Source organism: Cyrtonyx montezumae, unplaced genomic scaffold, assembly GCF_038088225.1.
Source record: "Cyrtonyx montezumae isolate F1298 unplaced genomic scaffold, pur_monq_1.0 scaffold_10, whole genome shotgun sequence".
NCBI classification, from domain to species: Eukaryota; Metazoa; Chordata; class Aves; order Galliformes; family Odontophoridae; genus Cyrtonyx; species Cyrtonyx montezumae.
The window spans coordinates 48,287,504-48,312,544 of record NW_027071826.1 but is presented as its reverse complement, the minus strand read 5'-3'; the positions used below and the strand labels follow the sequence as shown (position 1 = coordinate 48,312,544).

Genomic DNA, 25,041 nt, shown 5'->3' with positions numbered 1-25,041 from the left:
AATAAGGAACACTATGTTGTTCTTACCAAAACTGGACAATTGCTTACTCCAGTAGGAGGGATCCCAAGTAAATCTGATCTTCAGAGGAGGGTCTACATCTGTGTTAGAGTTTGTCTCTAACAAGCGCTGGATCTGAAATACAATCTGGTGACAAATCAAAGGATTATGATTTCATTAACAATTACAAGATCATAAAAAGGGTTTTATTGGGGAAACAATAAATCCTTAAAACATTTCTCACATGTACTGCATCACTTTGAGAAAATAAGTATTGCTCTTACCAGTTCTTTACTGAAGAGAAACGGGATGCTGTTTTTACTGCACACTGCCCAGTTGACAAAGTTCTGCACGTGTTCAACCTGTGTACTTAAAACCACAACACTTTGCAGTTGTTGCTCCAGTTTCTGTTTCCTTTCATTTGTGATTTTCTGTTAATAATGTGGAACAATAGGAAATAATTTTCACCCCTCAAATACACATAATGCACACAATCACTGGAGTTATAGCATGCACAGATGCTCTTATTTAGAATCTCTAAGCCATCAACAATAGTGATAAAACAAATCCTATTCAACAGAGATGCCGAAACTCAGGAAGAAAAATGACTTCTTCAGAACAAGCTGCAGCATTCTGACCTTGCTTAGCTGAAAAATGCAGAAGTCAGACTGAATTTGCTCATGGAACTCTTCCTCATCTCTTACAACACCTAAGTAAGAAGACCTAAGAAAGAATGCCAACAGAGAGGAAGCACTGCGTGCTTCCTCAGAAAGTCCTTCCAGCTTCCAGCAACTCACAATTCAGGCAAAACAAAGACAGCAGCTATATTACCACCCTCAGAGTATTTCTACCACATATACTTCAACTAGATGTGTGAAAACAAAAGAGCCAAAACTGCAAAGTCTTTTACAGAAAGGATCATTTTCAAAACATGCTAAGCATGGTGCTAGACAAACAAAGCATTAACATCAAAAGATGGTTTTGTAAGTGCTCAAAGTGTGCACATACTTCTCTATAACTGCACTATATAAAAGGTAGTTAACATGATAAGCAAATGTTTTGCCACTTAATCATAAATCCTTGTCAACCATTGATTCCACATAAAATTCCGCAATAAAAAAGTATTTGAAAACATAAGCAAAGGGACAATAACATTCACAATCTATATTCCTTCCATTGGCACTGGGATTTAATTTTAATTTAGTTTAATTTCCCAAGGTATGAAAGAAACTAGCCTCACTTACTTCAAGTTGCTCAAGAAGGATGCTCATTCGTTTATTGATTTCATTTATCAAAACCATCTTGGCCATTTTGATTTGATTTTCTACTTTTTTGTATAAATGTTTCACTTCAAGCAACCTGCGGGGAAGAGATGTATTCCGGGATGAGCCAAATAGTATATCATTTATTCAGTGTTCAGTAGGTATTAGTTAGAAGGGATCTAAACGTTGACAAAGAACTGCAATGCTGTACCACTTCCTCCAAGATTTCTTCCACTTTTATACTAGCTGTAACTGGAAATGCAGCTTGTTCTGAGATTTCTTATAGAAGTTACTTTAAAAAAAAAATCTCATTTCTGTTCTTTTCAAATTCTAGTTCAGAAGCAGTAGATTATACAAAGAAAACTTTGAAGTTAGCTGTCACACGCCTCATAAAGATGATGGAATCCTGTATTTCAATGCTGTGACATCTAACATAAATCAAACCAATTTGATAGTTTTAATTTTCACATTACCTGTCCTCCAAGAAAAAGTGTAGTACCTGCTTTTAATTGTGGCAACCTGTGTTAGTGAAAATAGTATTTTCACTCATCACCCATTTTCTGAAATAAATGCAGAACAACTACCTGTCTTCAATCTGTTTGGCTGAAACCTGAATTCCACTTTTTTTCTCTTCCACTTTAGCTACAACATTTTCCAGCATTGCTCTCTGACTTTGCAAAGCTTCATCAAGATGCCTGAACCTGCAAAGGAAGGAGAAATTTTCACTGTATGTTCATTTGTGTTCTTAAGTTACTATTGAGAAGCTAGGTGTCGTCTTGCTTTCTCTTTTATAGACTCAAATAAAGCACAGTTTACGTTTCCTGCTATTGTAATAGGTTAGAGGGGAACTGTCGGGTCTGGTGTCACCACCAGAGCATTAGTAGCACTAAGTACAACTACCCACAGCTAGACTTCATCCGCTGCTCTGCATTTCCCTCAGGTACAGCCTGCCTCTCTCTGGAGCCACTCTTCTACAGAGCCTGTGCCAGATGCGCAGCTCACAAGGACCAATTCTGCCTTATCTTTAAAGCCTGAATCCCATGGTGAGAGGAAAGGGAGCAGTTCCAGTCACTGGTACTGGACACAGCTCATATGTGGCCTAAGCATAGGTCTCTGCTCTTCTTTTCCTGGGAGAACAGTACAACTACAAAGGCATAGAGGTACATAGGAAAAAGTGGTCACTAAATATCTGGTGGACTGCCACGTCTTGGTTTAATTAATTACCTTAACATTTGTTCTTAACAACATTCCTTACCAGATCAAAAAATAAATATTTACATATTTACAGTCCACATTGATTAAGGAGTTTATAATGTGTGATTTGATCAGTGGGGACTTAAGCAGACCTGAACTTCCAGACCTGTACACTGAACACTCAGATAGGGACATGCCTTATTTTTCTGGCCACTACTCAACATCTTTGTCTATAGTACACGTAATGTGGGAATTTCACTCTATAACCCAGACAGTCCATTTTAACTGTCGCAGGCACTGCTCTTCTCAAATTCCTCCTGCCTTGTTCCAAACATAATTCCTATGGATCCGTTTTGGCTTTTTGTATTTCAAAGCAGAAGTTATATGCCTGAGCAGAAAAAATAGGTATGCTCAAGTCAATTGCTTTCAGATGGACAGTTTAGGAGAGCAGCTGCCTTCAAGTCTGTCTAGACATAATCCTCTGCTTCTTTCCTACTACAAGTGCTGTGATAGCTATCCCAAATTTAACACTGTACATTAAGGCAGAGCTTCTCACAAAAAGTCATCCTGTCACAGTGTATAGATAATTCCTTATGTGATTCATACACCTCAGAACTAAATAACAGATCTGGACAATTCTAAGGATGGAGTTGAAGTCTTATCTAGTGTCTCATGCATGTCGGTCATGGGTTGACTGACAGATGGACTTGATCTTAGAGGTTTTTCTTCAACTTTAACGATCCTATGGTTCTATGACAGTGCTCAAGACACTCCTGTACACTGTATCTGACACACAAAACTATTTGGAAGGTTACTCACTGCTGAGAACAGCGCACAGTTCTGTACAGAATGTAACCCCATGTTATGCTCCCAGAGCAAAAGACAATGGAAGCAAGTTGATGGCGGCCACGAAGCTGGACTATCCCAAAATTGATAGGAAACGCAGATGGAACAGAGTTAAATCAGAACAACTTATGCTTGTAGATAGACACAAAGTGATCATTGTCTGGTACCTGTGATCCTTATGGTCTTTCAGCTGGCAGCTGCTGCATGTAAGGATATCACAGGTCTCACAGAAGAGTTTGAGTGGTTCTTGAGTATGCACTGGACAAAGTAAGGGAAATTCACTTGCCTCTCCTTCAGTCACTGAGGAACATAAAGCAACGGTGTCACTGACCAGAAGTGCTATTGTAGGTCAGGAAAAGAGCTGCCAAACTCATGATTTATGAACCTTGATGATGTTTCTAAAGACTCAGAACTTGGAACGATTATACGAAGCAGGGGGATTTGGTTTGAGATTTTTTTTGTGTGTGTGCATATACTTTTTCTTTTTTTTTCCCTCCCAGTATGTACTACAAATTGTTCACATCAAAGAGACTCAGGAATTAGAATTCAGACCTTTAAGCTCTCCTGGTATTTAAATCCCTCTCAGAGTTCTGGATACCTGCTTCATGATTTTGAATGTGCTGATCTTGCAAGCCAATTAACAAAACTGCACTGTAAACTATAGAAAGGAAATACATTAAAGAAACTTGAAGCCATAGTACAAGCAAGAAAATCTTTCGGTTTTAAAAAGTTATGAGGAATTGTTTTTCATAAACTTAAGCTGAACTTAAGTGAATGCAACTTCAGCAACTAAGAGACATCGGTATTAAGCACAAGTATCTGTTCTTATAACAATTTTCTAAAGAGTAATCTGATGAAGGCTATGAATGGACAGCGGATATGTGAAGTGCAAGTGCTTCTTCTACACAACCAATTCTTTCTTCCCTGGATATGGTACAATTATTTTAGAAGGAAGGAAAAAATACAGTCAGCAATAGAATGCTAAGAAACTCTAAAAATAAAAAATGGCAAAGCAAAATCCCTTCCATTACATTCACAAACACAACCACACTGACTTTAATTATTATCATTTAATAGATAAGCAAGCAGGTAGATGCTCTTCCTCCCATACAGGGTCAGGTATCTTATATTTAAAGAAAAATAAGTCCATAGTATTTATCTAAAGTTGAGTATGAGTTGGGAAAAACAACTCTTTCTTTTAAGTGTTGAGCACGTGTAGAGTATGCAAGCTTGCAATATCAAGTTTAAAAGAAATAACTCCAGCTTATAACAAAACGTAATCTTAAGGGTCACAGTATAATAAAGCTTAGTAACCATCTTCTTTCATGAAACATAATATTCAAGCACATCTTCAGTACCTGTGCAGCCCTTCAGGGGTACAGACAGGAAGCGGTCTCCAATTTCCTTGCCATGTCTGTGTTCCTCTGTACATGTGCTGCACAACCACTTATTGCAGCTCGTACAGAGACTGTGAGCAGGTCTCTTCTCTTTGCACATGGAGCAGCTCTAAGAACAAAAAGTACAGTTACATACAAGGATAACAAATTAGCCTGTAGAAGCAGACCACTAAATTAGTAAGCCTCAGATGAGTGGGACTTGAACAACTTCAGGAATTCAGTTTCTATTCTGTTCCCTTTTGCAACAGTATTGTCACTTAGGTTAAAATACAATATCAGCATCATCTTTTCAATTTCTGTCTATTATTAGTTATTTATTAACAACGTACAAACCTATAGGCTAGAGTCCACATTTCCATTAATATGAAATTGCACATACAAATTGGAGCTACTTCAGCATCACTACTCTAAACCTACATTGCTTTACTTAAAATTAGTTTAATTGTTTTAAAATTATATGGACCACTGGCACAATACAGCACAGCTGTAGAAAAGAGGCCAATGATTATACAATTTAGAAAACAACACAAACACACGCATACTCCTAATATAAAACTTATTCCATACTCTCTGAAAAGCTGTCTAAACCCAAGGTTTAGTCACTAAGGGTGAAACGAATAAAGCAGCATGTAATTTAAGTGGGTGATTTTTTTTTTCTCTTATCCAGAATGGACTCAGGAGTTATTTCAAGAGAGTAATAATGATTTTTCTCTTAAAGAGGATTTGTGCAAGGCATAAAATACCTTATTTGAAAACTCTAATGTACTAATGGGCAAAGTGAAGACAGTGATGTAACAATACCCTCAAAGCATAAAAGCTTTGCTACTAATTTATCATCAGATGCAAACATGACTTATGGTGCTACAAAATACCCACTGTACTTATAAATAGTTCCTGAATATTTGCTACTATCACACCTACTCAAACAGCTAATAGATGCCAAAGGGACTTGCTATGGATCCCTTTCTGTTACCATCACCAAAGCAATGTATATAGCAGCATGCACACAGCAGGCAGGACCTCGTGAATTAAAAAAATATATTCCCTTTGCTGAGTCTCAGAGCATGACCTTAGAAATCCTAAGGGAAGAAACAACAGTTCTTTCTTTGCTGGTCTTCTTAGTGTTAAATCACAGTATTACATTAAGTAGAACACCCATTTCTTCCTCACTCTGAGACTAAGTTTGGCTTAAAGGTTTAACTCCAGCACAAGAGGATAAAAAAAAATTAGTCCTTATTCATTTGAATGTTACCATTCTCTCTGGTGGTGCTGGAATAGCTTCTCAACACTTTCCAAAAGGTGCATGTAATAATTTTAACCAAAAAGCCTAGTATAACTTATATATCCATATCTAGATAACCATACCTGTTATATAAAGAAAAGTGGCTGATTTTAAATGTACTCATGAAAGGCCTTCTTGGGAAACGGGTCACAAGTTCAGAGGAGCTCTATGCTCTCAATAGTAATCAAAACTGCCTAACCACAGGTTTACCTGTAACTGATGAGCTGTCAGACAGCCTCATCAGAGCTTGCACCACTTTTAAGTTACAGGGCACAGACAGCTCCCAGAGTTAGGTTATTTGATGATGTAGAAATGGGCTTTTTAGCAAGAGACTTTGAACTGCATGCTTCTGAAATTTCTGCAGCTGGTAGGTAGCACATTCTATCATGTGCTCACTCACTGGAAAACATCTTGCACCCAAACACTCTCGGGTCTTGCCAGATCCCCACTTGAACATTAGGTAAGTTAAGAAAATGATGGCTGTTGAGCTGAGCTGCAGTTGAATGAGGTGGTGCTTCTCCCTTTGATACAATAAATAACAAGAACGGGGCTCTAGTTTTGAGAGGAGGGTGTTTAAAGGACAGTAAGCAAGACTTTCTATCACATGCATGTCAGTAAAAAGGAAGGAAGCTCAAAATTATAAGGAAGGTTGCTGAGTCCCTCTGGGGTAATCTTGTGCTCCAAGGAGAATTCTCCCTTACTGAACAGCTCATAGGACTCCTAAGGGGTTACAGAACAGGGAAAAAAAAAACAACACAAAAAAAAAGCACACTGTTTTAACAAAAGTCTGAAAAAACAATTTAGTGCTTTTGAAGATAATAGATTTTCTCATTTGATCTCCTATCTGTACCAACTCTCATTGAAAGGTAAATGAAGTGAGTCACAGTAATTAAGAAATCCCTTACAATAAGGGGATTCTACATATTCAGTAGTAGTCATTCTACATATTCATAATGTAGTCATTCTACATATTCAGCAGTATCCTCACAATTTAGCTCTTTTCAGAGTGTGTACATCACTCTGTTTTAAAGTTATGTGTTTAAAAGTTATGCTGTTTAAAGTTACACTCTTCAAACACCTTAGATCTGTAAATGATAGCATACTTTGCTTGCCTTGATTCCCCTAGAGCACTCAATGGAAAAAAATTACGTATTCTTTCTTGAAAATGGAGAAAATGAAATACAGAAATGACTGACAAGGGAAGTTGTACATCCCATCTGTACTTGTTTGTAACTATACTGATGGGTCACTCACGTAATTTAAAGAGATCTGAAACCTTCTGCTTGGGCAGAATTGACAAATGGTTGCTGCAGCCACAGGAGTTCAGAGGAGTGGATAGATCTTCCATCATACATTATGAAAAAAATATTCCAATTACGCTTTATATCCATTCCCAAACAGAAAAAAAGTCACATTATACTTCAGTTTATCCTTAAAACAATCAGAAAAGGGTAATCTCCAACAAGATCTAATGGGTAAATCTTGGTGTAATCATTCATCCAATAGTCTTCATTTCTGTTTACTTAGTGTTGAGAGTTGAAAGGGCATAATGAAGCATCCAAGAAATCCATTATCTTTCAGTTAATACATACATATACACAGTGATTAAATGTGTAAGCAATAATTACAATAATAGTAATATACACAATAAAAATAAATTGTCACAGATTAAGTTTACATCACTGGTGTGAGTATATTTCTTTTAATTACAGTCAAGCTCAATCTTCAAATAAGGTTAGAAGAGTACTATGAAAGCAGGATGTCCAACCCTAGCAATAACACACTTGCAGTCTGCAGAAGCAAAACATAAGATTCTGTTGTTCAATATGGTCTGCCCTGTTTGTCAAACAGTGCCAGTCTGGGAGTGTTTTACCAATTCCCAAGGTACCCTTCGGAGTGGTTTTCACTCACCTTTGCCATAGCTGAATTTGCAGTGGGAAAATCCTCATGAAAGCAATTTTCCACTACATCTCTTGCAAAGCAGGTCTGTCTGCACACCGGGCAGGAAAGAATACCTACATTAAAAAAAAAAACAAAACAAAAAACAAAAAACAGTGCATACCAGCAGTGTGAACCAGGAAATGACAGAAACCACACTCAGGTATTGCTGGCTTTTTTTTACATGACACTAACACTTAGCTGCAGAAAACTACAGTATTCTTCAAGCCTTCAGATACCTGTGACTAGATCCAGTTAACAACTTGTGGAAGAAAAACAAAACAAAATCCCTAGAAGTATGCACCATAGTTCAGGTGATTTATTGATTTATCTCAGTACTTATTAAGGATATCCACAAGTCCAAATTGCCATGGATTTATCATGGTTTACAACTTGATATAACCTGAGCTACACTTTAAGCTGCACGCCCTTGTGACAGACCTACTTGTGCTGACACTAGCTATAGTTCTAGATCAGCTTTGCATTAGCAGAGGTACACCAAAGCATAAAAGAAATATTGCCTCATATCACTTTCACAGTACACCTTGCTGTTCAATTGAAGTCAAAGATAAGTGACAAGCTGTTAAAAGAAGCAAAAATAATCAGAATAATGGTAAAAAAACCCAACAATAAAAATCAGAATTGCAAGATATCTACTAGAACAAATCCACAAGCGACAAACAGACAGGCCATGTTTTATTCACAATCCTGAAGCAAAGAAAGCAATGTGAGCAGCAAAACCTAGCTGCACCTCCACTAGCTAATACACAACTGGGATCAACCCTAGTGTTAGCCCAGGATGGAAACTAACACTGCAGCTCAAGAAGTCATCCACAGCAGAGATGCAAAAATGCAGTCATGCAGTTACTTCATCCCTGGGCTTCTGGGACTAGCATTCATACTTTGCTAGATGGTCTAGTGGTCTTTTGAAAAGGGAAGCGCACGCTTTGATCATGTTTCAGTAAACTACCTTCAGAGGTTGTGGTGTCAGGCTTTTTTTTTACCTTATCTAATCTTTTATTTTTCAAGTCTAACATCTTCCATTCTGTTGAGAACAAAATTTCAAAGCTACTCTCACCTGGTCAAGTTGTCACTGACGATAACAAAGAGCAACATACTCCAAAGCAAACTCACTAAGGCAAATTCTCAAAATAAAGATCCCTTAGAGCTTTCTACTAGACTGACACTGTTGAACCTTCTCTTTCCTTGACTAAAATTAGTTTTAAAAAAGGAGAGTGCCTTGTAGACTAATGCAATCCCAAGTTGTCTATTACTTCTCACATGAGATGGTCACCAGAGATGCTCAGGTTCTCCAAGTGCCAAGTGTTACCTGCCCTTGCAGAGCGGCTCCTGCGGTCCCCAGCCAAAAGCACAGTTCTAACCCTAACTGCCTCCCATTTTCAGACCCGGGCTACTGTTGTTTTAACAACAGGACTTCACATGGTCACAGACACACACACCACAAACCCCTTCTGCATTACTGCCTGACGACATTCATTTTCTTTCACAGTGCTTTGAAGATACATTCATTGCATGTCCTGTGAAGGAAGACATTGTACAAACAATTGCTGCCACAAGGGCTAGGCCTCTTTAGCCTTATTTTGTAAGAAAAAGTAATATATTTGTAAGAAAAGCAAGAGTATATTGCTTGCTATTTTCCAAGGCAGCATTTACAACAGAACCATGATTTGAGGGCTCAAGGAGCAGACTGTTGCCTGCCTCACCCTTGTTTCACTGTGTATTTTGTACATCAGTGTTCACGTGGACAGGAGCCCCCAGTGGCCATGCTACTCAGCTACCAGGCACCCCAAGGGAAAGGGCAACGCAAGTGATTGCCAGCACTGTGCTCATCTCCTGGGGACAGAACCTGAACCTCAACTAAGAGCGTTCTAGTGACAGAGTTACAGAGGCTAGAAACCCATTTGATAAAGATGCCCATGATTGCAGAAAGCTGTAGAAGTGTTTCAACCTCTTCCTTTCCTTTTCATCTTTAACACAGGGAGCATTGCTAAACTCTATTTTATTGACCCACAATCTTTCTGGCTAATCACCTTCATATGTTCCACGCTAGGACAACAGGATGCTTTTGTATTAGACACAGAGTAACCACTTCACACTTTCCCAAATTATGACTGTGTGTCTTTTAGACATTCCATTAAAAGCTCGGTTCTCTGGAGAAATATAACAACAGCAGGAGCACTGCTGTACTGAAGACAGGATGCATTATCCAGACAGAGCCCCCGACTCTTTGCAAATGGTACGTACTGCATGTGCCAGGGAATTGCAGCACTATTTCCTAGAAGGTGAAACTGGGCAGGTTTCCACATGAGCATCTTACAAAGCAACACCCATTGCAGAAATGAAGAGGCAAATACATTTTGACTGAGAAGCTGGGAAACAACCTACTTTGCGAGCAGCTTTTCAAATAAGTCTCACGGGACATGCTCTAATTCTTGGTGCAGTTGATAGGAAACCATCTAGTGACTTCATTGGGAATTGCCTCTAGGCCCTTTGAGGCCTCAAACCAGTTTCTCACACCATTAACAGGAATTGCCCAAGCAGTGCCAGCTCTTGATCCGCCTAACACAGAGAAAAACCTCCATACTGAGCTACATAAAGTGCCACAAACTGACCAAAGAGGAAATTCTCAGTAGGTCACTTTCTGAAGGAAAAGATGGGTGGCCATCATAGCTATTCCTTCACTGACACACACACCACACAGGTGAGCACACAGCCTTAAAGCATTTCTGGGAGCAACAGCTTACTGGAAAACAAAGGTGGCTCTCAGGACTTTGCCACAGCACGGACAACTTCTGTCAGTCCTCCACATAAGCTTAAAAAAAAGTTAATATTGAAGTTAGATGTTTTATTACATTTCAACACACTACCAGGTAGTGCAGAATGTTAAATCAAATTATACCAAATGAATGATATTTAATGTAATGCTCATGGCCTCAGGCTAGTTCACATGAACTTTAAATTGTGCTAATCAGTTCAAACTGACAAAGCATAAAACACAGCGTATAAAGGATGTATTAATATCAGAATAGGCAGTATCATGTTTTTAATATTCTTTAAAGAAAACTTCAGTACTTTTCACCTGAAGAAAATATATTTTTCATTTGTGGCTTTTAGTTCTGCACAAAAGCCTCCTTATACACACTAACAGAATTGTATTAAGGAGTTTAAAACCATGAAGCTTTCAGGGGAACACGATGTTAATGCTGATTAATATCCAGCAATATCTCAAACCAGTGCCCAGGATGCCGTGTTACAATTTCTCCCCATATTTTAGATTTCAGTTATGCTACTAGCACAGAGGGAGTCCCACACAAACAGGTCAAACACGGTGTCAGAATCACTACCACAGACCATCAAACAAGGCACAGCTTTGATTGTTTGCCTCAAATATCCAAATAACTTGGAATTACAATGATCTCCAATCTAAGACAGAAAGAACCCTGTAAATTAACAGAAGAAATAATGGGGACACCACGGCAGTACTGCATTGGAAGCAGTTTCCTACTCATACAAGAGCAAGCCAGCAAGCACCTTTTCACATCTCCCACTATTGAATTTTATACTTCAGACTTTGCTAGAAGCAGACAGAAGGGATTCCCTGAACACAGAAGCGTTGGAGATCACAGTGGTTCATCCAATTTTATTTCTCATTTCATGCCTTTTCCATTTAACAAAGATGTGCTCCCTGGAAATCCCCAACTTTTTTCAATATAAAAATCTCAGAAGAGCCTAATGGAATTTCGGCATGATAAATACACTACTGAATGGTTTTTGAAGCAATTGGTCTGAAATTAAGCAAATCTTACGTAGATGTTAACAAAGAGCCACAAGCAGCAACTTACTTCAACAGAACAAAGCAAGTGCACCCTGCTGTGCTTATGCCCGCAGTACAAATCACCAGTAAAGTACAACTTCCCAGAAAGCCCTTACCTGTCCCCGGGATAGCCAGTCACTTAGCTACACACCCAGTCACCTGTGTCAGGAACAAAGGGTTGTTAAGCAGAACTGCACACGCAGTGCACTCCCTGGAAGCAGGCTGTGCTGTATTGCAGGTGGAAGCGGCTGCACCTCCTGCACAGTACCTGGGGCTGCTCTCCCCTCCTCAGCGAGAAATGCTAATGAATCAGCAGGGCAGAGAGATGTACTGGTCCACTACAAAGTGCATGGGATTCTTCTCTGGCCTTCCTCAGATTCATTCAGGCCTGTGTTAAGTTGCCTTGGTTGCACTTTTCCTGAAGCAGTGAAATGAAAACCCCACAGATGGAAGGAATAGCATCCTCCTTCCTCTCTTGCCCGAGTCTTCTCTCAGTCCTTACAATAACCTGCAGCCAGTGTGCAGGAGGAAAGCGCAGAGCTTCTCCAAATCCAGGTAGCAGCAGGTCTCACGATACCATTCACTTCGTGGTACACTTCACAGACCATTCCCTAAGTGTTTCTCTTGCCTTACCTCCTAACTACTGCCTCTAAAAAACAGTGTTAGTTTGTTTGAAGAAGCTGTACTTTGCAGACAGCCCACTAACAGATGTTATTATTACACACTGTGGGTGAAGGGAAGAGTAGCCAGGAGCCCTAGAGATTCACTGTTTGTACATATGAGAATGATGCAACTTCTGGATCTAAATAGCAATCCAGCATGAAATTACAGCATTCAAACAACAGAGTTTACACATTAAGAGATCGGGAGCCAAATCCTGTTATGATGCAACCACAATGCCCAAATGAGGGCCACTATTGCTATCTCCTGTAGAAAAAAATATAAGAGCTGTAGACAAACTACATAGAGTTTGCATGTAAACCACATTGGCAGGAAGGAGATAGAAACATTTGCATAAGCTGTTTTTTTGCAAAAGTTCATTACTTCCAGCTCTTAAACTGCTGAAATCACTATTTGTGACATCACACTAAACTGCTACTGAGGTGGGCATGCATTTACAACGGTTAGCAAGGATACTCACATTAGATTTGTATATCATGTCACTGTGACATGCAGAATATAACCTCATTTTTGAACGATACACAGGAAAAACCGGAGGTATCAGGCAGTACTGAGCAATCGCTGAAGACCACACTGAACAGACTCCCAGGAATTCACTCACCAGGAGGATGAGAAGGTGTAGTCCCACACTTCCATCGTTCCAATAGAAGCTAGACAGGAGGCTGGGGAAAATTCAGAGGCAGCGGATCCAGTAGTCAGTCACAAACACCCAGCCACAACATTTCAACCTCGTACCTGGAATATTCAAAATCAGCTCTCAGGAGAACAACAGCACTCTGCCACCAAAGCCCATTTAGGCTTTATCTTCAAGCCATAACTCCTTGCAGGACAGGATGCTCACACCCCAGAGTAGTTCCATTTCTTCCAGGGAGCTTCAGTACTGCACTGGACCCAGAAAATAGTAAGTGGATAGGATATTAGCAAAAATTTATTTTCTGAAAGAGTGGTCAGCTGCTGGAATGGGCTCCCCAGAGAAGTGGTAGAGTCACCATCCCTGGAGGCGTACAAGAAACATTCAGATGTTGTACTGAGGGATGTGGTTTAGTGGGAAATATTGGTGATAGGCAGACAATTGGACTGGATGATCTTGGAGAACTCTTCCAATCTTGGTGATTGATTCTATGATTCTGTGTCAGCAATGTACCCTTGTACTGAGCGCTCCTCTGTAAAAACACAAAGATCTAAAATTTCTTGGAGTCCTCAAATTTTCAATCCACCTATATGCAGTCATCTAATTTGTAAGTGATAGAGCTGAAGATAATTTGCAGCAATCATTCCTTTAAGTGCAAACTAGTCTCTGCACCACGTATACAGATAGAGTAGAAAGACCCTTTTGAATACCTATAAAGCCTCAGTTCACAGACACGTTTCAAGGTCCTCCAGTCTGGTCAGGTTTGAACAGGAAGAGCCATTAAGCTGGTGGTCTGGGAAATGAACCAGAGCAGATAATTCACCTATTATCGCCCTAGGAGTTCATTAGCATGAAGTAACAGTGGAGCTATCATACATGCTGCATTTATGCTGGCTGTCCACACGCTGCACCTATTCCTTCACTCTCTCCTCCAGCAATCACCAGAATAATTATTCTCAGAGAGCATTAGCTACAGCTCAAGCTGCAGGCGTAATTCACGCTTCCTTGGAGACCCAATTACAGATTATAGGGAACAGTTCTGAGGACAACCTCCCACCCTACAGCTTCATATTTACTTAACTAACACTATCATTTCACTTACCTTTTGGATCAGCCATCTGAACCGCCAAGTAAGAAGAACTGAGTAACCTTAAACACATTTTAGGAAGACTAAATTAATATATTTTGAAGAGTGTCCTCTTTGGAATACCCTTTTAACTTCCTTTTTTAGAAATGAAACACATTTAGTGTTAAGTGGATCTAATTAAAGCAAATCGGTGTTCCCCTTCAGAACTAATAGGAGCAAAGCATTGCATCACTTGCCTTGTATGATTGCACCAAAACAATGTTATCTGGGGCATCAAGACAGAACAGCTGTAACACCAAGGTGGCCAAACTGTGCTCCACCCCAAGCCTAAATGTGGACTAAAGAACTCTGCAGAAGTGCATTTTGTCTCACACAGGCATAGTACAAGATAAGGCCCCGCATTGGTGCCTAGAGTCCTCTCATGCCAGCATACCATACCCCTTACACCAAAACATCTAACAGGGTCAGAGCTTAACCTCCTTAAAACAACCCCCTGAAGATGCTTCTGAGGATAGTAAAAGCAAGTATGGGCAACACTCAGCTATGTGCTGGATGTCCCTTGCTGAAAGGCCTTCACGATGGGAATCCATAGTGATATTGAGCATCTCACTTATAAGATGAACAAAGCCACGTATTTCCAGCCAATAATAATACAACAAGCTGACGTGCATCAATAGCCAAAGTCTACCTGAGATACAGGTAGAAAAAGAAGTTTCTCACATCAACCAACACCAAAGGTTAGGATGGCTTACCTACATCTCATTAGCATCTTAATGCAACAACAATCAACTAGAAAACACCTTTATGTTGGTATAATACTTATCTACATATGACATATTGAATCGCACAGACTTAAATATGTATTTGCACCAAATTTCAGATGGACTTCACTTGGAAATATATTCATTTTTTTCCAATGTTATATTCTGCTTAAAGAATTCACAGTAAGAAACGTATTTGTCCTACAGGCAATATTTCACACTTAGCTGAAGTGGTTTCGCACTCGTTATATTTACAGTTCATCATCAGCCCATATATATGTTCAAAATGCAAACTGGGTTGCTTTTGTACTACCTATAAATCAGCAGTGAGTGCATATAAGATAAACAATATTCAGTGTCATGCCAGAGGATCTCACAAATGTATCCTGGCTGACTCACAGCGGTTGCAGTTTCAATCACAGACTGAAGAGACTGAAGAGGTTTTACTGCTCTTATTGCTTATACATGAATGGAGTCTTTGCACCTGGTGTCTCACTTCATTTACAGTGGGTCATCACTGCATTATTTCTTTCCTCTACAATTTCTCTAATCTTGCTCTCTCCCATAGAAGTTTCCCAGCTACAACAGAATGTGGAAGTAAACAGAAACTTCAAGAATACAGAAGTGAACCAGTCTTTGTTCCAATTTGCTGTAGAAAAATACTTCCCAATCTGCTCTCAGGTGCCCAAATAAACACCTAATATTTTAATGATTCACAAGAACCCCTACCTGCACTTCATCCAAGATCATCAAGCAGAATAAATTCCTTTTTCCACTTTGCAAACAAAAATAAAGGGGAGAGAGGAATGACTTAGATGTCAAATGAGCGCACAAGAAGAGTAGTGGTTGTTTTCAGCATTGCTATAGTACAAAAGAGGCCCCTCATACTTAAAGCCTGCTGGGACTGGGCATTTAAAATTTCAAGGAGGCATTTACTTGAAATGACTGCTTTGCTCCATCTGCTTCTCCTACCTTTATGTCTTTTCCTGTCTGCATCCTCCCATGTACAGCCTCTCTCCTTTGCCATTCAGTTATTCCCTTCTCCTTTATTTTCTGTGTTCTGCCAGCTTTTCAACAGTCACCTCCTAACACTACTTCCATTTCTTCTCGAACTTGAACTTATCTAGTTTATGTTATTACATCAATGCAGATTATCATCACCTTAGGTATCTTCTATTCCTCCATGTTTCTAAAACCTACTTTGGAAAAGATGATAAATGATGCCACTTATTCACCTAGAATTCAAAGCCTTTGGAAATACAAGTAAACTACATGCCTTTACTCTCCTTATAAACTAGTAATGAGTTTGGATCATTTCCCCATGGCAAATAAGCCTCATTCAGTTAAAACAACTGCATTCTGAGATGCAATTCCCTTTTTGTTCAAAAAACAAAACAAAACCAAAACAAACAAAAAACAAACAAACAAAAACATCTTCTATTAACATCTTCACTGGAAACTGTACAAATAACTTCAGGATTTCAAGAGCCATAGTCACATGCTGCTTCTCCTTGGCAGCTTCAGGCAATTTGTTAGGGCAAGTTACAGAGCATCCCTCAGTCACAAGTGCTCAGACAGAGTGAAACTCCACGTAAAATGAGAACATAAGGAAAGCGTGAAGAGCTTCAGTGCACCACAATAGCCATATTCTAACAACAATTGCTGTGCCCTCCATTAAGAGCAAAGAGCCAGATGTCACTGTTTGCTGCAGTGCTTGCAGGGGCAGGACAGCCAAAGGAGGAAGAATATTAACTCTAAACACAACCGGTATCACACAGAAGTCCAACGTGTCCAAAATATTAAATATTAATAGCCTAGCAACTACTTCCTTGCATTTTATTGTATGTTTTAAGCAAAGCAAATATTCATAAAGTCACACTTGGAAAATGAAACCAAGACCCTTCTGGAAAACGTCAATGTTTCCTGACTGCATCATTTCTATTCAAAATGTTGCTGTAGGATGGAGAACGTGCTAAGGGATGTTCTCAATCCACTCCTTGCTCGTGCACACCTGGAGTCTCCTAGTTTATTCTGTCTAAGCAGCTACAAAGAGTATTTCTCAAGCCATCTGTTTGTATAATACTGTATTACAAAGCACCTAAGTCAATCAGAGGTTCTCAAACATTACCTTCATATAGAACTTCATATCCAGTGGAACCGTAGCTGGATCCTTGAATCAGCTGTGGAAGGCAGTCAGTCCTTAACAGGGGTGAAGGCAAGGCAGCATCCTGGGGTCCCTCCTGCACAGATCCCATTTGCACACTGAGCAGTTCCTCAGCACGTGCAGGGGCTCCATTGCCGTTGGCTGAGGTTTGACATCAAAAACATGAAGAATCACAAAACTGCTCATAACAGCCCCTCTAATTCATAAAGCACTTGATCACTCAAGCACAAATCTGAAGGCAACAGTGGGATGCACGTTCTCAGAAACAACACTTACTCAGGTCCTTTGGAGAAAGAGGAAGTTTCTTGCAGCTAAAAAAAAAAATCAGTCTGCTTTACAAAAAAAAAACCCAACAAAAAAAACCAACAGCATCTTTGCAGATTGTTGTGCAGGAAAGTGTGGTTTAGTTTACAAACCATGATCCCACTATCTCTCTATAGCACTTGCAGCTTTTGTAAAAAACCAAAGTAATCTGTTCTATTGATCTACTTATAAAGCTGATACCAGGCTCAACTGCCATGTGCTGTACGTTTCCTGCTAGAAACACAAACTGTGCAATAAAAATGATATTCTCTGATAGCTTTTATTATTTCACCTTGGTATTCTATAGCTTAAAGATAAAGCAAATAAAGGCAATCATAACTGATGGTACTTCCATCATTTCAGCAATGCCCATTAGAAAGCTGCCTTGATAAATGTTATGCAAACTTCTGCCCAGCTTCTCCCTATAAATCTAGTAAAATAGACTTTGCAGTGATAAACATCACCTGTCAAGATGAATACAGATGAAGTTACAGACCAAATCAGAACTTCCTGCAAGCAGGACAGCAATTCCTCTGCCAACCTAAGTGCCTCAAGGTAAACTGAGTACTTTGCAGTTGATGTTCCACCCTTGATTCTCAAACGTACAGAGATGTCCACAGACAGCCTACCACGAGAAACTTTTGCAAGTGGCATCAGAGGAGAAAAAGAAAGCAGTCTCTTGTCCTTTGGAAGCACACCTCAAGCTGACTGAAACCCTGTGGTGGGGCCAGAGCCCCACATGGCTGTCCACTGCCTCAGCACAGCGGCCTTGCTGCCAGCTGCACAAACTTGCAGCTACTTCCAGATCCCATCACAGAAGAGCAGCAGCTCTCATCTTAGGGATATGCATTCTCCTGGGGGGAGGGGGTTCCAGCTCAAGCAAGATCCCAATGGAAATGGTTAGCAGAAAGACCTTCAACAATCAAAATTATAAACGACTCAGAAGTCCACAAAAAGTTTTCATGGTTTCTTTCCTTTTCGACGTATTGCATCCTGAAATCCTGAATAGCCATTACTCAAAATATTTGAGAGAAAATGGACCACACGGTTATATCATACACTTGATACCCAAGACTCATTTCTAAGAAATGGTAGATATCGACCAACTGTACTCAATTCAAAAAGTTCAAACCTACCACTAAAACAACTGTAGCCTCAAAACAGTTCACTTTAGAGATGAGCTGTGGTGATTGCATCTGTAGTTTAAGTCATAGATGTTACAAAAGCACATATTACAGAACAGAGTAACAATCGTGTGAGTTGGAAGGAACCCTGAAAAGCCACCTAGTCCAGCTCCTTTGCTGTAAGCAGGGACACCTGCAGCTCAATCAGGTGCTCAGAGCCCCTCCAGCCTGACCTTAAGTATCCCCAGATGCAGGGCATCCATGACAACTCCGGCCATTACGTGAGCACATCTTTCAGAGGCAAATGCCATTAGGGCAGCACGGCTTCTCGGCTTACACCACTTCCATTTCTTGCAAGTACCATTGCTGACAAACCAGACCCTACAAAAACATACTATGCCTGCAATAGGAAGTTGAGGTCTTAAACTACCACACTGTTCAGTCAAAGAAACCACAGCCCAGGACCAGAGCTCCAACACACAGAAAATCACTGCATATGCAGAATGAAATCATGGGATATGCTGTACCACCATGAAGGCCAGGTAAGTGGCAGAATGAGCAGAAACAGGTTCCATACTCTTAAGCTTTTTCCATAACACGTGAAACTATGCAGAAGGTAGGAGGGAGAAGGATGATGGTGAGAAAAAGCATTAAGTTCCCTGCTGAGACAAGTATGTAAATGAGCAGCCAGCCAGCTACCAGAAGCTTCTCTGCACTGATGGGAGACATCAGGTCCAGCAGCAGAGGCTGCAAATAAAGTAACTGCAGGCAGAGGGAGCTAGAGGCAGCCTCAGCTGGAAGGGGAAGAAAAGGACCTGACTTTTGAACCATCAGCCCAAACGAGGGGAAAAATTTTTCCCTCACCCACCACCGCACAAAGATTCAAATTCCAAACATGTGATGATTTTTTACAGAAATAGCAGTACGTGAATTTAGTCACACTCATGAAAAGAAGTGGTAGAAGCACTCAACTTGCTATTTACTCAGGTCTCTTACATCTTGTGCATATTTCCCAGATGTCCTGGACTATCTGGGAGACGCACCCAAGAAATAGGCTCTGGGGTAATCGGGCAGCAAACGAGCCCAAGCCCCCAGGTGAAGGACCAAGCCCAACAGCCCCGCTGCCCTGAGGGACAGCAGCCCAAAGCTGGCACCCTACAGCTGCTCCACTGCGAGGGACAGCTACAGAGCCCACCAAAGACTTCTACTGACATTACAACTAAGTAACCATTCTAGAGGCATTTTAAAGCAAACATAGATGCATATATACTTATGTGCCACTGCTTAGTGCCACATGGCACTGCTTCTGTCCCACAGCTTAAAGAACTGTGCCCGACACTTGAAGGGCACACTTGGTGCTGAAAAGCTGACAGCACTCCTCACAAAGCCACCTGTTAGACAGACCTTCACTGCACCTGCAGAAAGATGGGCTGTGGTTTCTCCTTAAAGCAAAAGTCTGGCAAAAGGAAAAGCCAAAGTACACTGTTAACAGGTAAAGATGAAACAGGAAGTACTTTAAGTGCCAAATGCTGGGCACTGTAACCAGGTAGTTTCAAATCATGGGAAGCATCAGTCAAACCACTACACAAAACAGCCAGAAATAACTATATGGACAAGACTTAACATGAACAACACAAGAAAAGTCAGAAAATTCTATAAATCAACATTTTACACATTGGTCTTTATTCCAAAAGTGTGAATAAAACAAAGGCCTTTATGCCACAAGCACACAGGCACCACCAACTTCTTTGATCTTCTCCTCTGCTCTTCTACTGAAGAACTTTGCTTTCACAATTACAGGCTGCTTGGGCAGCTTGCCCTTGCCCAGGACTTTGTAGTAACCCTAGGAAGAGTTAAAAAAAAAAAAAAAAAGAAAGAAAAAAGACAACATTTAGTGTTTGCAATCAGCTTCCAGGCTCTTCCATTCCATCTTTTAGCACATATGAGTATAAACCAAAACCACAATCATCACCATGACCTCACTGTCTCTAGTATAAAAGGCACATACACTGACAAGTCTTGTAAAGAAGTTGCCAACCACTTTCCACTTTTCCAAAGGACAGAGCAGCTGGTTGGGCTTCTACATGTAACTACAACCCAATTACACCTGGCCCACATTCTTTATTTCATCTCTCCCTCTGGAATCCCCTCGTGTCACTCCTGTCCTATGCATTAAAAAGATCATGGTGGCATAAGGTCCGTTAATATTACAACCTTCAAAGTCACAGCTTGTTAGAAGTTGCACAACTGGACAACAAGAAGCACGTGAGATGCAGAGCACACCTACTTGACAAGGTAGTTACTGTCTCTGATTTGGTAGCTGACTGAGATATGAGGTATCGCAGCCAGTGAATGAGGATCAGAAGTTTATGTCTGAGAACGATAGCACACCAGAACAACAGAACGTGTAAAGACGTGACTCTATTCTCAGTATTAGAAATGACTTTCTGTGAGTACAGCACTACCACATTTTCATACATGCTTCTGGCAGTGAAACAACCTCGTCCCATCTTCCAAAAAAAGGGAAGTCATTCTTACAGGAAAAAACATCAGCACCTTAAATAGTAGTTTGTCTACTGATATGCTAAGGTGCACAATTAAATCCCAAGTATACAAATATTCAGGCACTGCAATTTCTTGTCAGTTCACCATTCCTATTATGAAACGCAAAGCTAAGTTACACAGTAAACAGGAACTGCAGGCTTGAATCTAAGCAGAAACTTACTGAGCGCACAACATCGATGACTGGGGCCAGTCCAGCCTGGTTTTTTGCATAATTGAGTCTTGTCTGCTCAGTGACAAGGGTCCATAGTTTATCCAAATTGACAGTAGGACAGAACTTTTGATTTCTCTTCAAGTGATAGTGCCTCATTCCTACTTTTCCAAAGTAGCCAGGGTGACTGTGAAAGAAAATACGTTTCTCATTAGATCACACTTTGAATTCATCCTGATGAGGTAGGATTTCAACACTGAAACAAGGATCTTACTTGTTTAAAGCAATTAAAAAAAAAAACCAAATTCTTTTACTTTTGCATCATACTTGTACTTTTATTAACATACCATTCAACTATAATAATCAAAGGTATCCAATCCCAGGGAAAATTTTCTTTTTTGGGCGCCTGTTCTCCCTCAAACTAACAATTTAATGTTCCTCACAGTGAATGTGGCCCGATCTTGTATTTCCCCAACAAAACCAGCTCAGTAAATCCAGGCAGGACTGGACTGCAACGCACGAGGAGCTCCAGAGCTCTTGTCACTAATCCGGTGACTGACTGGGACAGGAATGGTCACAGCCAGTGAATATAGATTAGTGGTTACTTTTCGAGTACTCTAGCACACCAGGACAACAAGCACTGTCCAGACGTGACTCTAGTCTCGGTATTAAGACCATGACCCTTACTCTCCGTGGTAGGCAGCTAAACAGAATGTTGTTTCGATCTACATAACATTTCCAATTTATGTAGCACTTGGCGCACGCATCTGTTAGTAGGACAATGCTGTAACCAGCAAGTTTGGTCACATGTCCTGAGTTTTACAAGACACCTAATTTAAGAAAAAGATCTTAAGAGTTTAAATGGGAGCATGAACGGATGGTAGCTGTAAAGCCACACTCTTGAGTCAGAAAGGAAAAGATACAAGGGACTGTAAGTCGGTTCAGTGGTTCACACATAAAACAGCTGTTTCTACTTCAAAAAAGTGCATTCTTGGCTAGTAAAAACTCAAAATGTTCGCTTACTATTTATCAAAATTAATCCTGTGATGGTGCATACCACCAGCATTACCACGGCCTCCAGGATGCTTCCTGTGTTTGCCTAAAAGGAAAAATTAACTTTGTTACACCAAGAATACAAAACATAACACCAAAACTTAGGGCTACAATTAAGCGCCATCTTAAGCTAATAACTCTGACGACTGCAGTCTCACTCCGTCCTCCGCATTCATCTCAATTCAACAAGCACAGCCGAGTAAAGGCTCGCTCCCTCAGTGCCCTCGCCCGTGGCAGCAGCCCCCACTCACCGATGCGGCCGTGCCCATGGCTGACGTGGCCCCTCAACTTCCTGGTCTTCCGCAGTCTGGAAGGCTGCGAGGGAGCGAGAGCGGCGGTGAGCAGCGCGGCCGAGAACGGAACGCGAGGGCCCCACCCGCCCGGAGGCCGCACACCAAGGCGCCATGGAGGCCCGAGCCGCCTCACCGCATCGCCCTCCCCATCCCATCCCGTCCCGTCCCGAACAGGCCACGGGCACGAAGCAGCCCCGCTTATCCCACCCCCTTGGCGGCCACATCGCTCAGCGAAGGGCGGCAGGACTAGGCGGCCCGACTGCACCCACCATCTTGTCAGCGTGCGCGACGGCAGAGAAAGAGCGCCGCGCTCGCGAGACCTAGGGAAGGCACGGCCAAGAGGGGCGCGCTCTCGCGAGACTTCGCAGAGGCTCCCGCCGGCGTGGAGTCTCGCGAGACAGGCAAGCGGGGCGCTTATTGGGGCCCGTGCTGAAGTGGGCGGGACTTCCGTCCCGTGCAGGGGGCGTTTGGCGGGGGGCTGCCCCTTGCATTTCTGTGGAACTGAATTTTACGTTATACGTTTATGTGATGTACGCTTCCAAAGCGTTACTGCATACTTGAGTGTGAGGGGGGCAAGGAAAAAAGGAAACGGCTTCACCTTTTTTAGTGAATCAACCCTCGCTCTTGCTCTATGAGGCTGATAGCAAACCAGAACCACTGTCAGGTTAGGAATTGCGCGAGCCTCAAAGCCGCGAGAAAGAAGAAATGGTGCTGCGCGTGAAGAGAAACACTGTGTGCTTTTCAGCTCTCAGTGCTCTAACTGCAGTTCACCACGGCCACTCACCACGAGGCTCAGTGCCACATCTCCAGGGCTCTCGAGCCCCTCCAGGGATGGCAGCCCCGCCTTTAGGAAGGCTAGGAGTGCTGTGATGCTTACAGAGACCGAAAAGGATTTGCTGCTGACCGACTTGAAGGAAAAGAAAACATTTTAAGAGATGCTTCTGTTAGGATAAAATTAACAGCTCGGTGATATAAAATGCCTTAGGTCAAGTTAAAAACATGAAATAGAATTAAAAACACTTTTATGTCACGAAATAGCAAACTTACTGGAAGACAGATTTGTAACAAGCATTTTGTATTTTAATTGCAAATTCACATTCACAAGTTACTCTGGTTCTGTACCCACTCCACGTCAGAAGTACACAAAGACTATAAAACAGGTATATTTACACGGTTTATTGGGAACCATACATACATACATGAGGAAAGGACTTAACTGTACCTACACGTTGCAGCTTGCATGTCAGAGATTGCAGCTCTCCTCACAGTTAGCAGTCTTAGTGCAGAATGGATTACAAGGAGTTTACTGACTGGCGTTCAAACCAAATGGAAGCTCTGTACTGTGAACCAAGTACCTTATAATCAAGTTACTTTCTTATTTTGTTTTTAAAATTAATGAGAAAGAAAATTAGGAAAAAAATAAAATAAAATACCACCTCTGGCATACGAGGCCAGCCCTTGCACACACAACCACTCCCACGGACCCGCGGGTCCATTCGTTACCGCAGTGCTCAGGCATCAGTGTCGTTCTCACAAACATCCCCTGAAGTCAGTGGTTCTGCTGAGAGCTGTGTGCAGTCAGCTACTCATCTTTGCACCAAGCATAACTCAACTCGTACTAAAGAAAGCACCTGTTATTCTCAGGAATATACAAATATTTACCACAGTTTCCTTTGCTCATTACAAAATCAGTTACAAAAGCTTACAGCACAGTATTTACAAATTCCATCCAAATACACGGACACTCTGTAACAGCATGGGCAATCACTCAAAGCTGCAGTCAGCTTTTCTCATTCTCCCATGTCCAGGTCTGGAGCTGCAGGTGTCCCAGGCACAGTGTCATACCTAGTCTTTGGGTTGGTGGTTCAGCAGAACGGGATCAGTTCTTCTTGTGAAGGAACTTCATCTTGTTTCCTATAGAAAACGCACCACCGGTCACTTCTACACATATTGGAAAAGCCAACTGCAATCAAAGGTTACTGAACGAATCGGTGTGATTTGCAGTGCACTTGTTTAACACCAGCAGGGAGAGCCAACTAATACAATATTTAGCAGTCAACTGCTGTTTTTATTTTTTTTCTGCTATTAAGTTTTCAGGCTTTTTTTTTTTCCAATTGAAAATGAAAACGTTTCAGAGACCACGCTGAAGTCTGACTTCAAGTATGTTTTCATTGTATTCTTTTGATATCCCCCCTCCCGTACCGAAACCTCTGTTTGGTTATCTGACTTCACCTCAAAGATTGATTTACGTTTTAATAAAATAATAAAGAAGTCACGTGAAAATTAATTCCAGAAATACTTCTACAGAGTTTGCTCACCAAGGCCTCTCAGGAACTTGTTCACTCCACTTTGTTCGGTGTCCGGAAGCTCTTCCAAATACTGTTCAACCCTCTGCTCAAAGAGACCTACAGAAGAGGGGAGAAAACTGAGCCGGAAAGCACTCTGCCGAGCGAGATCCCGCCGCCCCCTTCCTCTGATGC

General features: G+C 41.2%; 3 protein-coding genes and 2 non-coding genes across 6 annotated transcripts in view; all 5 read right to left on the bottom strand.

The window, feature by feature from the left end:
- TRIM66 (tripartite motif containing 66) overlaps positions 1-17,261 on the bottom strand; it is a 39,637-nt gene extending 22,376 nt beyond the window's left edge. Inside the window, 9 exon segments of the mRNA XM_065755305.1 lie at positions 27-144; positions 282-428; positions 1,242-1,356; positions 1,844-1,960; positions 3,467-3,599; positions 4,658-4,805; positions 7,890-7,993; positions 17,040-17,115; positions 17,118-17,261. Coding sequence (XP_065611377.1) covers positions 27-144; positions 282-428; positions 1,242-1,356; positions 1,844-1,960; positions 3,467-3,599; positions 4,658-4,805; positions 7,890-7,993; positions 17,040-17,115; positions 17,118-17,261 — 1,102 coding nt within the window.
- A 2,907-nt stretch (positions 17,262-20,168) lies between these two features.
- RPL27A (ribosomal protein L27a) lies at positions 20,169-22,886 on the bottom strand. The gene is made up of 5 exons (XM_065755297.1): positions 22,831-22,886; positions 22,520-22,583; positions 22,239-22,314; positions 21,228-21,402; positions 20,169-20,345 (listed from the first exon to the last, which is right to left on the bottom strand). Exons 1-5 carry the CDS (start codon positions 22,831-22,833, stop codon positions 20,217-20,219), a joined length of 447 nt encoding a protein of 148 aa, XP_065611369.1. The 5' UTR covers positions 22,834-22,886; the 3' UTR covers positions 20,169-20,216.
- LOC136044027 (small nucleolar RNA SNORA3/SNORA45 family) lies at positions 20,803-20,934 on the bottom strand. Its single transcript, XR_010621778.1, has one exon. It is a non-coding gene; the product is annotated as a small nucleolar RNA SNORA3/SNORA45 family (small nucleolar RNA).
- On the bottom strand, positions 21,751-21,882 carry LOC136044026 (small nucleolar RNA SNORA3/SNORA45 family). Its single transcript, XR_010621777.1, has one exon. It is a non-coding gene; the product is annotated as a small nucleolar RNA SNORA3/SNORA45 family (small nucleolar RNA).
- An 836-nt stretch (positions 22,887-23,722) lies between the features above and the next one.
- The window catches only part of DENND2B (DENN domain containing 2B), a 151,913-nt gene continuing 150,594 nt past the window's right edge, over positions 23,723-25,041 (bottom strand). For both annotated transcript variants that reach the window (XM_065755300.1, XM_065755301.1), the window contains 2 exons: positions 24,880-24,966; positions 23,723-24,475 (listed from right to left, as the gene is read on the bottom strand). In XM_065755300.1, coding sequence (XP_065611372.1) covers positions 24,441-24,475; positions 24,880-24,966 — 122 coding nt within the window. In that variant the 3' untranslated portion in view covers positions 23,723-24,440. The remainder of the gene's footprint in view (positions 24,476-24,879; positions 24,967-25,041) is intronic.